Consider the following 17310-nt stretch of genomic DNA (forward strand, 5'->3'; position numbering starts at 1 on the left):
GCCCAAAATAATCATCAAACATCCCATCCTCCATCTTAATCTCATTGCACTTAATCCTTAATTATGTAACTCATTAATAATGGATCGATCAATCTAAGCTTAAGAGAAATTCAAAAATAAAGAAAAAAAATTCTAAGCCCTCATGATAATGTCATTAAAATAATTAATTGTATTTAGTAAAAATATTAACATGTTAATTTTATAATATATGTAACATTATGTACAACCTTATGATAAAACACCCTCATGACCAAATGTACAATATTTGAAACATTATGTACAACCTTATAATAAAACACCATCAGGACCTTATGTACAATATTTGAAGCATTATGTACAACTTTATGATAAAACACTCACATGACCATATGTATAAACTTTAAAATAAATTGTACAATCTTCTACAAATCACCTCATAAACACGTGTACAAACTTTGAAGCATATTATACAATCTTCATATAATAATTTTTTATTACTAATAATAATAATTATTAAAAATATAAATACTCATTTTTAAACAAATTTTAATATTATTTATTATAATTATAATTATTATATTATTATTATTCAAATATGGTTGCTTTTTACGTGCGAAATACATGTTTCAATAAAATGTTGTAATGTAGGCTTTTGACAAAGTTAAGTACATCAAGGTAGTTCATTTATTCCGACCAAGTTAAGTACATCAATATATTTGTAAAAATAACGATAAGTTTCTTAGTCGGAATTCGTTGTTTCACGGGTCATTAAACTAAATGACTTTAGCATTTACATTTTCTTAATATTTAAAATATATCTATAGTTTCTATTAAAATCCTATAATGATGATGTCATTATTAGGCTAATTCATTTGTTAAAAAAAAAATTAAAAAGAAAAATAAATTCTAAACCCTTAAGGTGATGTCATTAATCTAATTAATGACTGATTAAATTAAATCTACTTATTTATTTATTTTATGTTTTTCGAGAAAAAAATTCACTCTCATTAATTATTATTATCAATTATTATTATATTATTATTCAAATCCAAATATGAGTTCTCTTTACGAGATTGATTACGTTATATGTTATAACGTATGCGAAATACACGTCTCAATAAAAGGTTCTATGTAGGCTTTTTAGACAAGAAAAATAGTAATTGTGATAAAAATAGTAATTCTTAGTCGGAATCCGTCAGATCATTAAACTAAATGACTTTAGCGTTTAAATTTACTTAATACCTAAAATATATCATTAAACTGTTTCGTTTAAACAAAGCCGTGATTTCACGGGTCATTTCACTAGTAAATTATTTATCTACCGGATTATTTATTTGCCATAGTGTTTACGGTTTCATTTTCTACAGTCTTCTCAAGATGAGTATCAACTTTACACGTGTAAGTATCATTATTATATCTGGTATTCAGATCAACAAATTCAGTCATTTATTTCTGGTATGTAAATCCAATTTTCCACCTGTGATCTCATGTTCGTGGTGTAATTAATCACTAGAATTATCATCATATGCTTTATTGCTTTTGTAGCTTTTTAATTCTCAATTTCAATCGTATTAGCTCGTTCATTACTCTTATTAGTCAAATCATGAATCGTATCCCCATATTTATTAGGGTTCTTCACTATCTGTTATTCTGTTTCGACTAACGACGATTTAATTAGCGACATTAACACCGATTAACCACCATTATGAATCGCTATTTGCTGTTAATTGATCAATTCGAGCAGATTAGATGAATTAATTTAGTGTATGACAGGTTTATAAAGCTTCTGGAAAACTAAAAAAAAAAAAAATTGGGCAAAAGTGGTGGTAACCGTTTTTCCAATGTTATTATAATGTACAATAGTGGAATAGTGGATAACATATGTGGATTTATAATATGATGTACAAACTATCCCTCATGATCTGTTGGTCTAATAAGCATCAATAATCAATTGGTTAAGGTAGTTGATGACTACATGAGTTAGTTATTGAAAGTTAGTGAACGATTAACATTAGAGTACTACTAATCAATGAGTGTTTGATAATACGCGATTTTCAGTATACCTTCGTTAATGGTAGCACTTGATCTTTTGGATAACCGTTTTGTGGGGCCTATTCCTTTCGAAGTAGGAATAGGCGGTGTTCCTGAATTTCATTTGCCAGAGTGTACCCTCGAAGAATCATCAAGGAAAAACCGAATTCATCGATCTTTAAAGATGATTGTACCAATCGCAAGTTCAGTTTTTATGCTAATTGTGCTGATAATGTGTTATTTGGTTTATAAAAAAAGGGTTGGTAAGAAGGTCTCTCCTCCTGATAGTAGTAAGTCAAAGTCAATAATTGAAAGTTTTCCACAAGCATCATATAGAAGCTTACCAGAACGCAACTAACAGTTTCGCTCCCGAAAACCTAATTGGTTCTGGAAAGTTTTGCTGCGTCTACAAGGCGATTTTAGGTAATGATAATAATGAACCGGAAACTGTTGCTGTGAAGGTACTAAAACTTGCAGTTCGTTGTGCCGATAAGACTTTTTTAACAGAATGTGAAGCTTTGAGAAATATTAGACATAGAAATCTTGTTAAAATTGTAACGTCTTGTTCGGGCGTTGATTTGAAAGGAAATGAATTTAAGGCGCTTATTTACGATTACATGGTTAACGGGAGTTTGGATGAGTGGTTACATCAGAATCGGTCTTTAAACTTTATTCAGAGGCTGAATATTGTGATCGATGTGGCTAGCGCAATGCTTTATATTCATTGTCAGTGTGGGTCACCATTGGTTCATTGTGATATTAAACCGAGTAACGTTTTTTTAGATAACGATTTGGTTGCTCATCTTGGTGATTTTGGATTAGCAAGATTTTTTCAATATGTCGCGCATGATTCTACAACAAGCCACACAAATTCGCTTGGTGTAAAAGGGACGATTGGTTACGCTGCTCCTGGTAATTTGTCTTCAACTCCTCATAAGTTCATAAATTATGTGAGTTATATTTTTTGTTAACAACTAGTTTATTGTAGGATAAGGCTCTAGTTATTGAGTCGACATCAAGCGTCGATTTATTGGCGACTTGACTGACTTTTAGAGCCTAAATTAAATTTCAGGCAGGATTTAAAACCCATGGAAATTTGATTTTACCATTTTCATGGTGTCTCAATTTTATTTTTAATTTTATTTTTAAAAACTTTTTCCTACTTATTGGCCGGAGGTCCACTCGGAAGCAATCTCTCTATCTGTCGAATAGAGAGAGGGATGACTTTCTCTACTTTTGAGGGTGTTTTCACTCTGGGTGGAGAAATGACTTGTCTTTATTCTCGGATAGGGGAAGGATTGTCTACATCTCACCTCCCCCATACACCACTTATGTGGCATTGGGTTTTGTTGTTGTTGTAGTTTATTGTAGGAAGACAAAACTACACGGCTCGTACCTGTCCTTTGTATGAAATTGCATTACGAGTCCTCAAACTTTTCTTTTTGGCATTCCTAGTCCTCATGATTTCAATTTTTTGCCTGGATCGCCCCTCCGTCCGACGACTGTTAATTTTTTCCGCTAACAAGTGCTACACACGTGAGGGAAAAATTTCAAATTTTACGTCATTTTCATCTTTAAGACCTGATTTCTCATTTTCCCTCTGCATTTACAAACCACGGGAACGTTGGCAAATTTGTATTTTAGGGACTTGGAATGCAATTTCATACAAACCACAAGGACGAGCTGAGTAATTTTGTCTTCTTCAAAAGATGATTCTTTTTATAGATTGTACAATAATGTTACTCCGTATTTGGTAATTTGGATGTATGCGGTTTAATTGGGCAACTCTTGAGCATTTTTACCCCTCCCCTAGCGGCTAGGTTGTAAAATCACTATTGTTAATTGGAATCTGTTAATTGTTGTAAAATCACTATTTTTATCCCTCTTCAATAGGTTGTAAAATCACTAGACATATCCACCTGTAAATGACTCCTCAATCTGTTAATTGGAATCTAACTATTGTTTGTAGTCCCACATCGGTTGGTTAACAGAAAAAGATATTGTATAAAGTCAAAAGCCGTGAATTGAAAAGCTAAATCAAGTAAAGATAAGCATGTTTTCCTGAGCCTTATTCAACTTTGCATTTCTTGTGGATTGGGCTTTGCAATTGGGCTTTAGTATAAAAAATATTGGGCCCCTAAAATTATTGGGCCATGAGCAGATGTTCATCTTGCTCCCCCTTCGGGCCGGGTCTGCCCTAGCCACTCCCAACATGGTTCACATAGTGAAGTTTGAACCAATACCTTTTTATGCCTTACTACTAGGCCACCTTGGTGGTTGTTTATAAATACTGAATATGGATTGGGTAGTCGACCATCAACATACGGTGATATCTACAGTTTCGGGGTCTAAACCTACATGGTTATAATGTGAAGATGGCAAGTTATGGAGATAACTGATCCCATCAAGCTGAGAACGAACCAGACAAGAAGAAAATACACATGCTCGTGGAATGTTTAGGTCCATCAAGGAGTGCCTTGTTCATCTTGCTCCCCCTTCGGGCCGGGTCTGCCCTAGCCACTCCCAACATGGTTCACATAGTGAAGTTTGAACCAATACCTTTTTATGCCTTACTACTAGGCCACCTTGGTGGTTGTTTATAAATACTGAATATGGATTGGGTAGTCGACCATCAACATACGGTGATATCTACAGTTTCGGGGTCTAAACCTTCATGGTTATAATGTGAAGATGGCAAGTTATGGAGATAACTGATCCCATCAAGCTGAGAACGAACCAGACAAGAAGAAAATACACATGCTCGTGGAATGTTTAGGTCCATCAAGGAGTGCCTTACTGCAATTTATGAAATTGGGATTAATTGCTCAATGGAATCGCCAAGAGATCGGATGGACATCAACGAAGTCTTTAATCAACTGCAGTTTGTTGAGAAAACTTTTCTTCGAGGTAGGAGTAACTTGGCATAAAGATGCAAAGTACAAGTCATGTGAATTATAGCATTATGCTACAGTCTGAACTTTTCTTGAGGTAGAATAAAGGTGTGGCCAAGTCATTTGTCCAACCTTTTATTTTAGTTATCAAAACATCATTTTCATAATAATGCATCACTTTCATAACTGTAGAAGAATAGGTGCATTGTTCAAAACTTTGTAACTTTGATTGCAATAATGTGAAATTAATCTTTTAAACAGTTTATAAAGGTCATTTTCAACTCAACCTTACTCACTCATCTCTTTTTTGGTATCAAATACAACCCACAAAACAAAATGAACATGTAGTTGCATGGTGTTTTTGTTCTATTCTATAAAAAACACATCATTTGTGCAGATCCTATGAACAGTATTTACACTGTCCCATATTTGATTTTGATATGTAAAGGTAATGGATAAAGAAGTTGTAAAAATCACTAAACAAGTGTTGATTTTTAAATGTCCATAATCTTGTAATACTTTGCATACAGCAATATTAGGAAGTGAAACTACAAAATATTTGTGCATAGTTTGCACACATATCCTTCCCTTATTATACATGGCAATGAAAACCAACAAAGAAAGACCAAGTAGACTAACCAACACAAACTAAATAAAGATTATCACAAAACATATTTTTATTTTATTATCAGTTCACATTACAAAAATCATCTGCACTTGGTAACTTGTCATTTCTTAGCGCGCTTATGCTACAGAACAACAGTTTTACAGGCAACATCCCACAAGAAGTTGAAAAGTCAACGAAAATAAAAAGACTGGGAATTTTGAATAATCTTTTATCACGTGAAATTCCTTCGAATATATCTCAGTGTCTGAATCTTGTAGAACTTGATCTTGGTGGGAACGATTTCGTAGGTATTTTTCATAAATGGTTAACTTGAATGTTGATTGTTAACATACGTTTAACTTGATTAGCAATATTTTATAGTTATCGTGTGATTTATTTATATATCTTATTAAATTATTAATTAATTTAGATCTTATAAGTAATTAGAACCAAGTGTTTGTTGGAAGTGGCAACTAAAATTTATTGATAATCAACCCCACTTATATTTTCAAAGTCAAACAAGTCAACATCATAATTTATAAATTTCTATTTAGCTGGTTAAATGTTATTTTCACACCTGAATGCTTCATTCACCTATATTAAACTAATGTCCTAAACTTTGACTTGAAAAACATTGTAGAATATGAAGACATAGGGCAATATATTCTGTATAAACAAGAGAATTTAGACAAAACTTTCTGGATTATAAAATTATAAATTGACACCTTATTATAAGCTTCATACGAGAGTTAGACATAGTCTTGTCATTCCATTATATTCAAAGATTGCCCAACAGATCTTCTAAACCTGTTACTGTAACGTTGTTCACCTTAAAATTTTCCTTTTTACACTCCAAATTACTTTGTTTCATTGCAAATTATACAAATCCAAGATTCTTTAAAAGGATTGCATCAATGAAAAAACAGTGTTCACTACATAATAAACATGTTGTCGTATCTTATTTCGTTTTGGTTTGTTTTGTCCTTTCAGTTTCTTCTGTTGATGCTGGAACTGAGACCGATCATTCAGCCTTGTTATCGGTCAAAGCGCATATAAGATCAGACCCATATCAGATAATGCATACATGGAGGGATTCGACCCATTTCTGCAACTGGACTGGTGTTGTGTGTAGTTCAAGGCACAGACGAGTTGTCAAACTTAATTTGACGTCGGGTGGATTTTCGGGTACAATATCACCTGCTGTTGGTAACCTGTCGTTTCTTAGAGACCTTATGCTACGCAACAATAGTTTTACAGGCAAGATCCCACAAGAAGTTGGAAAGTTATCGAGATTAAGAAGGCTAGGAATTTCGATTAATCTTTTATCAGGTGATATTCCTTCGAATATATCTCAGTGTCTAAATCTTGTAGAACTTGATCTTGGTGGGAACCATTTCGTAGGTAATTTTCCTAATGAATTCGAATTGTTGCGTAAGCTACAGATTATTTATGTCGACTCAAATAATCTAGTAGGAGAAATACCCAAGTTTATTGGAAACTTTACGTCTCTTAAGATTATAGGTGGTTTAGATAATAATTTTCATGGAAGTATTCCAGACACTCTAGGAGAGTTGTCTAAATTATGGTTTTTCGGGTTCGGAGGTAATAATCTTTCGGGCGTTTTACCTCCTTCGTTTTTCAATATTTCATCCATGAAGGAAATTGATTTGGTCTACAATCAAATCGGCGGAAATTTGCCACAAGACATTGCACAAAAATTTCCCAGACTCGTACTCTTTAACCTTCCAATAAATAAGTTCACTGGACTTATTCCAGTTTCGTTATCTAATGCCTCAAATCTTGAAGTGCTAGCACTCGATGAAAATGAGTTTACTGGAAGCGTACCAAGTTTCGACCGGCTAACAAGATTGACGTGGTTCTCAGTTAATAGTAATCATCTTGGAAATGGGAATTTTGATGACTTGAAGTTTGTAACCTCTTTGGCTAATTGTACTAACTTAAGTATTTTAGGTTTCGCTGCTAATAATCTCGGAGGAGTTTTGCCAAAAACGATGTTTAACTTTACTCAACTTACGAATCTCATAGTTGGAGAAAATATGATTTCTGGAAGCATCCCTTACGAGATCGGACAACTAGTTAAGATAACTTCATTGTTTATGTACTCAAACCTATTCACTAGTAAAATTCCGGATTCAATTGGGAATATGGTAAACGTCGGTGTAATGTCTCTTGAAGGAAACTTGTTATCAGACTCTATACCCTCGTCATTAGGTAATCTTACCCTGTTAAGCATTCTCAGTCTACATACTAATAATTTCGTGGGACGGATACCATCAAGTTTATCAAACTGTAAAGGCTTGCAGAAGTTGGATCTTCATAGAAATAAGCTCAGCGGGTCCATACCTGAGGAAATTTTTGGTCTTTCCTCCTTGACAACAACCCTAGACCTTTCTAATAACCATTTTGTGGGTTCCCTTCCTACTGAAGTAGGAAAGTTACGAAATTTGGTTTCGCTTAACATTTCGAATAACATGTTGTCAGGGTTGATTCCATCTAGTCTTGGAGCTTGCACGAGTTTGGTTGTACTATCCATTTCGGGGAACGTCTTTGAAGGTGATATTCCATCCACGTTTAGCTCGTTGAGAGGGTTAGAAATTCTCGATCTTTCAAGAAACAACTTAACCGGGACTATCCCTGAGTTCCTAGGAGATTTTATGTTTTTCGACACTTTGAACTTGTCTTTCAATGGTTTTATGGGAAAGTTGCCGGATAAAGGACCTTTTAGAAATGTAAGCAAAGTTTCCATTAAAGGAAATGCTAAACTTTGTGGCGGATTTCCCGAATTTCAGTTGCCCCAGTGTTCAATTTCATCCAAGAAAAACACAATTTCTCGTACCATGATAATCATTTTTTCAGTAATTGGCGTGATTTTCGTGCTAGTTGTGGCTCTGGTTTCTTACTTAATTTGGAAACGAAGATATAGTAAGAAGGTTTCCTCGGGGACTATTTCGGACAATGAAAATTTCCCACGAATTTCTTACAGAGTATTACATGAAGCAACAGACGGATTTTCGTCAGCAAATTTGATCGGTTATGGAAAGTTCAGCCTCGTATATAAGGCGATTTTGAACCAAAACAATGGACTGAAAACTGTTGCTGTGAAGGTACTAAAACTTTCAGTTCGTGGCGCCGATAAGACATTCGTAGCAGAATGTGAAGCTTTGAGAAATATTCGACACAGAAATCTTGTGAAAGTCATAACTTCTTGTTCAGGTGTTGATTATAATGGAAATGACTTCAAGGCTCTTATCTACGCTTATATGGTCAATGGCAGTTTGGATGAGTGGTTACATCAGAATCGGACGGTTAATCAAGATATCGAGGAGGAAAGAAGGTCTTTAAACTTCATTCAGAGGCTGAACGTTGTGATCGATGTGGCTAGCGCCCTAGTTTATATTCATTGCCAGTGTGAATCACCATTGGTTCATTGTGATATTAAACCTAGTAACGTTTTGTTAGATGTCGATTTGGTTGCTCATCTTGGTGATTTCGGCTTGGCAAGATTTTTTCAGTATACTGCACATGATTCTTCAACAAGCCACACAAATTCGCTTGGTGTAAAAGGCACGGTTGGTTATGCTGCTCCTGGTAATTTTTCTTTAATCCCTTATCCCTCGTATAAATATACAAGACACTTTTTGTTCACACTTAAAGATGATTCTTTTTCTGGATTTTACTAAGGAAGTTCAATATTTGGTTTCAAACTTATTAACTTGAAACAAAATCGATTTCAAAATCGGAGAAAACCAAACTAAATTTGAATTTAGTTTTTGGTTCAATAATTCGTTTTCAAATTCGTTTTAACCGAAACCGAATTCTATTCTATAAATTATTAACTAATAATATTATTTTAAATTATTAATATATAGACAAAAAGCATTTTAAAATCAAAAGTTGAATTTAAAATCAGATTGTTATGATTATTTTTGATAAATTATGTTTTTTGGGTTTCTCAGTCTTAACAGAAACCGAACCTAATTCGAATTCGGTTTTTGGTTTGGTTTCAATTTTGACATTGAATCCGATGTTTGGGTTTTGCATTCAATATTTTAAAACCGAATAAACCGAGGAAACCAAGAAACAAACCGATGAACACCCCTTATTTTTACTATATATGTATATTATCTGGTAATGTTTTACCTTGATAAATGCGGTTAACGGTGTATCTCTTGACTGTTTTTGCCCTTCTCTTTGCCACTCTACATGTTTACGTAGTGATGTTTGGAACCGAGACCTTTTTACGCCTTACTACTAGGCCACCTTGGCAATGGTTATTTCCAAAAACTCGTGTGTTTTAATTTTAATAATGTGGTTGTTAATTAATGCAGAATATGGATTGGGTAGTCCAACATCAACATACGGAGATATCTACAGTTTTGGGATCCTCATTTTAGAGACATTTACAGGAAAACACCCTACTCACGAAATGTTCTGTAATGGTATGAGTCTTCATGGTTATGTGAAGATGGCTACACCTAACCAAGTTATGGAGATTACTGATCCCATCCAGTTGAGAACCATACAAGAAGAAAATAGACGTGATCGTGAAACGTATAGGTCCATCAAGGAGTGTCTGACTGCAGTTTATCAAATTGGGATTAATTGCTCAATGGAGTCGCCAACAGATCGGATGGACATCAACGATGCATTTAATCAACTGCGGTTTGTTAAGAAAACTTTCCTTGATAGTAGGAGTAACTTGGCATAAAGACACAAATTAAGTACAACTCCTCTGAATTATTATAGCATAATGCTACCGTTTGATTTAGATTCACTGAGGTTAAATAAAGGTGTAGCCTTGTTATTTGTCCAACCTTTTAGTTATCAAAACATCATATTTCATTTTCATGCATAACAATGCGTCACTATTAAAACTGTAGAAGAATATGTGTATTAATGTAAAGAACTTTGTAAATTTGATTTCATTAATGTGAAAATAATATTTTGAACAGCTTATCAAACTGCAAAGGGTTACAAGAGATTACTTTTTTCCTTTTTTTTTTTTTTTTTTTGAAAAGCAGGGACTAAATATTACTAATATATAAAGAATATGGGGATTTAATGGAAAATGAGAAAGAGATGAAGGGTTGAGAATAAAATTCCCAAGACCGATACATGTTGTGCGATTCCCCCAAACCACTCTGGATTGCAACGGCGGATGAGTTCGATGGTGGTTAGCGGCTACTTCGGTTTACCTGTTTCAATTCGAGCTAACGTGTAAATCAAAGGTTTGTAATTTGTCGTTACCACTGTTGTATGTGACCATTAAGACATCCCACATTGATTTCAATTCGTTCGTTGGTTCGGATATCATAATAACAATTGAAAATGACTATCGATTGTTTATAGATTTATAACAATTGAGTTGAGATCGATTGCATTGAGCTAATCCTCTATTTATAGAGTACTTTTATAACGTCTAAAATCTTAAGTGAGCCTAATGATATTCATTGAAAGTTTTAATTTACTTATATCTTGAGTATATATGTAGCTGTTGAGCTTGAAGACTAATTGTGCTGTAATCTACTAATGTGATATCTCTCTTGTACAATTAGGAGATGATATAGACTACTTCACTGATCCTAATTAATAATCCAGGTTTTGCATTTCTTCTTTTAATTTTTCATTCTAACATTAACATGAAGGTTGATTGTTAACATACGCTTAACTGTGATTCTTTGCTGATGTGATCTCGTGTACAATTAAGAGATGATGTATACAACTTCACTGATCCTAATAATCCAGGTTTGCATTTCTTCTTTTAATTTTTCATTCTGACGTTAACATCAAGGTTGATTGTCCTTACAACTGTAGTATGTGACGACGAATACATCCCACATTCATTTCAATTCGTTTGCTCTTGTTTCATAATAACAATTGAAATGAATATCGATCACTTATTGATTTAAAACTTGAATCTATATCGATTACATTGAGCTAATCCTCTATACATAGAGTACAATTTTAACGGCTAAATACTTAATAAAGGCAAGGAGCCTTATGATATTCATTGAAAACTTGAATCTGCTTATATCTTGAGTATGTATCTGCTGAGCTTGAAGACTAGTTGTACTGTAATCTAGGAGATGATGTAGACTACTACTTCACTGATCCTAATTAATAATCCAGGTTTGCATTTCTTCTTTTAATTTTTCATTCTAACGTTAACATGAAGGTTGATTGTTAACATACGCTTAACTTGATTAGCAATATTTTATTATAGTTATAGTGCAGATTATTTATTTATATTTTTAATTTGTATCTTAGCAATTAGAAGCAAGTGTTTGTTGGAATTGGCAACTAAAGTTTATTAATAATCAATCCCACTTATATTTTTAAAGTCAAACAAGTCAACATCATTATTCATAATCAGCTGGATAAATGTTATTTTCATATCACCTGAATTCTTCATTCACCTATTATTCTTCATTCACCTATTAAACTAATGTCCTAAACTTTCTTATACAAGACTTGAAAAACATTGAAGAATATGAACTGTCATAATCACTGAAGACATACCGCAATATATTCTGTGTAAACAAGAGAATTTAGACAAAACTTTCTGGATTATAAAATTATAAGTTGACACTTTATTATAAGCATTCATACCAGAGTTAGATATAGTCTTGTCAATCAATCCGTTATATTAAAAGATTGCCCAACAGATCTTCTAAACCTGTTATTGTGTTCCATTGCAAATTATACAAAACCAAGATTCTTTAAGAGGATATTGTTTAATGAGAAGGCACGCGGGGTTTTACCTTCCAATAATTATATTATATGCAACATTAAGGTAGGTAGTGGATGAGGTAGTTTTTTAAAGTTAGTGCACTCTTACCATTATTGTACAACTAATTGGTTCGTTGTGTATGGATAAAAATGTTTGATCATTTTGGAGGTTTAACAAGGCAGGTATATCTATGATGTATGTATTCTTAAGAAAAAGTCTTGGTATCAGTTTACAATTCAATTTTTTGAGTTTAGCATATAAGACTTACAATTCAATTTTTTTTTTTTTTTTTTTTTTTTTTAAATTTAGCAGTATATAAGACAAAAGTGTCCTATATGATAAGTCTTGGTACCAGTTGTTAACGAGGTAATTTTTGATGTAGACATATGTTAATAGACCTTCAAAGCACAAATATAGAAAAATAATAAAGTTTTCCCATATAATAATCCTAGTAAGTTATATGGAGTACTATTATATAAGTGATCACGTTTTGTTCTCTTGCACAAAACTAAGAATATATTAACAGCACTGCATCAGATGAAAAAAAAACACACCATATTATGTATGCCTTGCTTCCTTTTATCTTGTTACTTTGAATACTTTCATAAATTCTTCTACACTTGATGGAGAAGAAACCGATCACTTGGCCTTACTCTCGGTTAAGGCGCATATATCGTCCGACCCGTATCACATCATGAGTACCTCATGGAACGACTCTGTCCACTTCTGCAACTGGACCGGTGTCGTATGTGGTCATAAGCACAAGAGAGTCGTCACCCTTAATGTGCAGTCTGTGTTAGAGAACGGGTATGAATTGACTGCCGGATTCGTTCTTGAATCGTGTAATCACTATCTCTATAAAGTATTTCGACCCTACAATTGCCACGGTTGCACGAAATCTTTACAGGGATCAAACAAGAACGCAATCAGTGTTTTGGGCAACGAAATCACTGATCAAATTGTTAGAGAATATGTGTGTGTTTCTGTTGGTTTTTATGAATGCAGAATGAATGAACAAAGACGTTCATAAACTGTTTATAGGAAAACAGTTAAACCGAAAGGGTGTAACCCTTCAGTTTTGGCGGGAAAATCGGTTATACCAAAAGGCTGCCCCTTGGACCACGCAAGGGGGCGCATCCCCCTTGACCCCCGCATTTTACGCGACAGTTAGTAGCCAACTCTTACGGGCGTGTACTCCACACTCTCCGAACCCGTTGGTAAGTATAGCTAGCTAACACCTGCATTCAAGTAAATCGCAACTAACTAAAATGTACGTTGGATGACACTAAAATCACCAACAAATCCCCCCCATTTTAGTGTAATCCTTGATTTACTAAAATAACTAAACAAACTGAACAAACTAATGCATAAATGAAAATGTTTCAGAAATTGAATTTCCACTTAGTATAATATTTACGAGAATTCGAGTATCAGGGTGTTTCAGAAATTGAACCCTTCCACTCGTATGAAAACTATAAAATATTATACACATCAGTTTCTTACATATCCCTAAAACAATCTTGACACTATTATAAGCCATGTGTCCCAATCCTTCAGTGAACATATTGGCAGCTAAGTCCAAGACTCCATTGAAGCGGCAAAACTTCATGCTCACATAGGTAGTCCTTTTACATCTTGCACCTGCATATGCAATTTTTCAAAAGAACTATTAAGAAGAATAACTTCAACCTAACTCAACTTGCAGGTCTAAACACATACTTTGGGATCAGAATTTTATGTGTTTCAATCTTCAGAAAGTAAGCTTACCTCATTGAATTCAGCTTCTAGCGTTGTACTAGAAGGGAATTGGGCGTCTCACTTTGGAAGATTTATGTGGACTTCAATCCCACTCCAATAGCCGACTTGTGCACTAAGTCTCGGGCTAATGCTTTAGTCAAGTGATCCGCTAAATTTTGTTGTGATCTAACAAAACTTACGGATATCACTCCATGTGAAATCAGCTCGCGAACCATACTGTGTCTAACACCTAAGTGTCTAGACTTTCCATTGTACATTTGGCTATAAGCCTTAGCCAAAGTAGCTTCACTGTCACAACGGATGGAAATAGGAGATATTGGCTTCGGCCACAAAGGAATTTCATGAATTAGATTCCTTAACCAATCAGCTTCCTTACCAGCTGCAGCTAAAGCTACAAATTCAGACTCCATGGTTGAATTTGTAATGCATGTTTGCTTCTTAGAAGCCCATGAAATAGCACCTCCTCCAAGTAGGAATATCCAACCAGTCGTAGATGAATGATCTTCGACGTTGGTTATCCAACTTGCATCCGAATATCCTTCTAAACTGAAGGGAACCCAGTATAAGTGATACCATAATCCATAGTACCCTTCAAATACTTGAATACTCTAACCACAGCATGCCAGTGAGTAGCATTTAGATTACTAGTAAACCTACTAAGTTTTCCCACTATGAAAGCAATATCAGGGCGTGTGCTTGTCATAGCATACATCAAGCATCCAATTGCTCGAGAGTATTCAAGCTGTGATACAGCTTTACCCGAATGGGGCATAAGCTTCACAGTTGTATCAACGGGAGTATTCAAGGGAGAACATTGATCACACTTAAACCGTTTCAGAATCTTCTCAATGTAATGAGATTGTGTGATCGTGATACCTCTATCATCCCTTTTAATCCTTATGCCTAGGATTACATCCGCCACTCCCATGTCCTTCATGGAGAACTTCGAAGATAAAAACTCCTTTGTTCTATCAACTTGATCCTGGTCAGTACCAAAGATTAACATGTCATCCACGTATAAGCAAATGATCACACCTTTTCCGGATTGATCGAATTTGCTATATACACACTTGTCAGATTGATTTAGTACAAAACCATTAGACAACACCACATCATCAAACTTCTGATGCCACTGCTTGGGAGCTTGTTTCAGCCCGTACAATGATTTAACCAACTTGCACACCTTATGCTCTTGACCTGGCATAACAAACCCTTCTGGTTGTCTCATATACACTTCCTCTTCCAAATCACCATTCAAGAATGCTATTTTGACATCCATTTGATGGATCACTAGATCATACGTAGCAGCAAGTGCTATTAACAATCTAATAGTAGTGATACGAGCAACAGGAGCATATGTATCGAAATAATCAATACCCTCCTTTTGTTTAAAGCCTTGGATAACCAATCTAGCTTTAAACTTATCAATTGTGCCATCGACTTTCATATTCTTCTTGAAGATCCACTTGTTTCCCAAAGGTTTGCATCCTGGTGGTAAATCTGTTAATACCCAAGTGTTATTCTCCAAAATAGAACTCATCTCGTCGTCAATTGCTTCTTTCCAAAAGGCAACGTCACGAGATTTCATGGCCTCATCAAAGGTTCTAGGATCATCATCTATACTGTAACAGTAAGAATATTGTGACTTAACACAATCTCTCGATCCTTCAACTAGGTAAAGTTGAAAGTCAGAACCATACGACTTGGGTGTCCTAGTTCTAGAGCCCCTACGAGGTTCTAGTGACTCACTTGGAATTTCTTCCAGGTTAACTCCTTGTGTAGTCTCATTTGAATGAGAAATCACGTCCCTTGGTCTAGGTATTGATGTAAAACGGGATTCATCAAATATTGCATCTCTTGATTCTATAACGGTGTTAATCGAAATAAAATCATTAGGTTCTATCACATAAAACCTATAGGCTTTGGAATGTTCAGCATATCCAATAAAGATGCAATCAACACCTCTTTCACCCAAAGTTTTCCTTTTGGGTTCGGTTAATCTTACGATTGCCCGACAACCCCAAACTCGCAAATAATGCAAGTTTGGTTGTTTCTTGTACCAAAGTTCGTAAGGAGTCATAGTTCCTCTTTTATTAGGAACTCTATTCAAAATGTGACAAGCCGTTAACATGGCTTCTCCCCAAAATCCGTCACTCAAACCAGAGTACGTCATCATGGAATTAACCATTTCCTTGAGAGACCTATTTTTCCTCTCCGCTACACCATTTTGTTGTGGTGTATATGGAGCTGTAGTTTGATGAATAATCCCTACAGATTGGAAATACATTGGATCATAATACTCACCACCTCTATCGGTGCGCAACGTTTTAATTAAACCATTTTGTTGTAATTCCACTTCAGTCTTATAGATTTTAAATTTGTCTAAGGCCTCATCTTTAGAATGCAAAAGATAAACATAGCAGAACCTAGACGCATCATCTATAAATGTGATTACATACTTCTTATTTCCTAAGGAAGGTGTAGCATGAAAATCACAAAGGTCACTATGAATTAGTTCTAAATTCAAAGACGTCCTGTTTATGGTCTTAAAAGGTTGTCTCGTGATTTTATTCAACATACAGGTATTACATTTTTCAGAACATTTTTCAAAGGTAGGAATCAAATCAACTTTAGACATTTCATACATTATTTTATAATGTACATGTCCTAGACGCGCATGCCATAAACTTGACTCATTTGAACTAGAACTAATCATGCAAGCAGAATTATCAACAACAGGAACATTCTTAAGATTCAACATAAACATACCATTATTATAGTATCCAAATCCAATAAACATGCCACCCTTCGACAAGATATACTTGTCGGATTCAAATACTTGTTTATAACCACACTTATTTAATATAGGATTGGAAATCAGATTCTTTCTCAACCCAGGTACATACACAACATTATTTAAAGTAATTGTCTTATCAGAACTAAATTGTAAAACAACATCTCCACGACCAAGGACAGGAGTGACTGATTCGTTCCCCATGTGAAGCACATCATCATCAGGTTGAAATGTCTTAAACCAACAGCGATCTTTACATGCATGACATGTGGCCCCGGAATCAATCCACCACGCTATGTTATCATCCTGCACATAAAATGCTTCAGAAATATGTGATACATAATTCTGAACAGAATTTATAATACAATCAAAATTCTGACCTTGGTTAGGAACTTGGTCCTTAGACCCGTTTCCTGAACCTGAACCGCTTGCGCCATCCTTGTTCTTTCCAACACGACATTCTTTCTTAAAGTGACCAGGTTTGCCACAAATCCAACAA

The 17310-nt window shown here is 34.6% G+C and overlaps 1 protein-coding gene across 2 annotated transcripts; it reads left to right on the plus strand.

Moving 5' to 3' along the window:
- The first annotated feature begins 1857 nt into the window (after positions 1–1857).
- LOC139877219 (uncharacterized) lies at positions 1858–10302 on the plus strand. Of its 2 annotated transcripts, none has more exons than XM_071864631.1 (3): positions 1858–2922; positions 6499–9117; positions 9858–10302. In XM_071864631.1, the coding sequence occupies exons 1-3, from the start codon at positions 2628–2630 to the stop codon at positions 10235–10237; spliced, it is 3294 nt and encodes a 1097-aa protein (XP_071720732.1). In that variant the 5' UTR covers positions 1858–2627; the 3' UTR covers positions 10238–10302. The 2 variants fall into 2 exon arrangements, with proteins under 2 accessions (XP_071720732.1, XP_071720733.1); XM_071864632.1 differs by lacking the exon at positions 1858–2922 and adding an exon at positions 4564–4917.
- The last annotated feature ends 7008 nt before the right edge of the window (positions 10303–17310 follow it).

This window comes from Rutidosis leptorrhynchoides, chromosome 11, assembly GCF_046630445.1.
Source record: "Rutidosis leptorrhynchoides isolate AG116_Rl617_1_P2 chromosome 11, CSIRO_AGI_Rlap_v1, whole genome shotgun sequence".
Taxonomy (NCBI): domain Eukaryota; kingdom Viridiplantae; phylum Streptophyta; class Magnoliopsida; order Asterales; family Asteraceae; genus Rutidosis; species Rutidosis leptorrhynchoides.

Bases quoted from the DNA above. Each gene is read 5' to 3' on its own strand.
- LOC139877219 (XM_071864631.1), top strand. From the start codon at position 2,628: ATGGTTAACGGGAGTTTGGATGAGTGGTTACATCAGAATCGGTCTTTA. The intron at 2,923-6,498 runs GTAATTTGTCTT...TTGTCCTTTCAG, and splicing joins GATTGGTTACGCTGCTCCTG to TTTCTTCTGTTGATGCTGGA. The intron at 9,118-9,857 runs GTAATTTTTCTT...TAATTAATGCAG, and splicing joins GGTTGGTTATGCTGCTCCTG to AATATGGATTGGGTAGTCCA.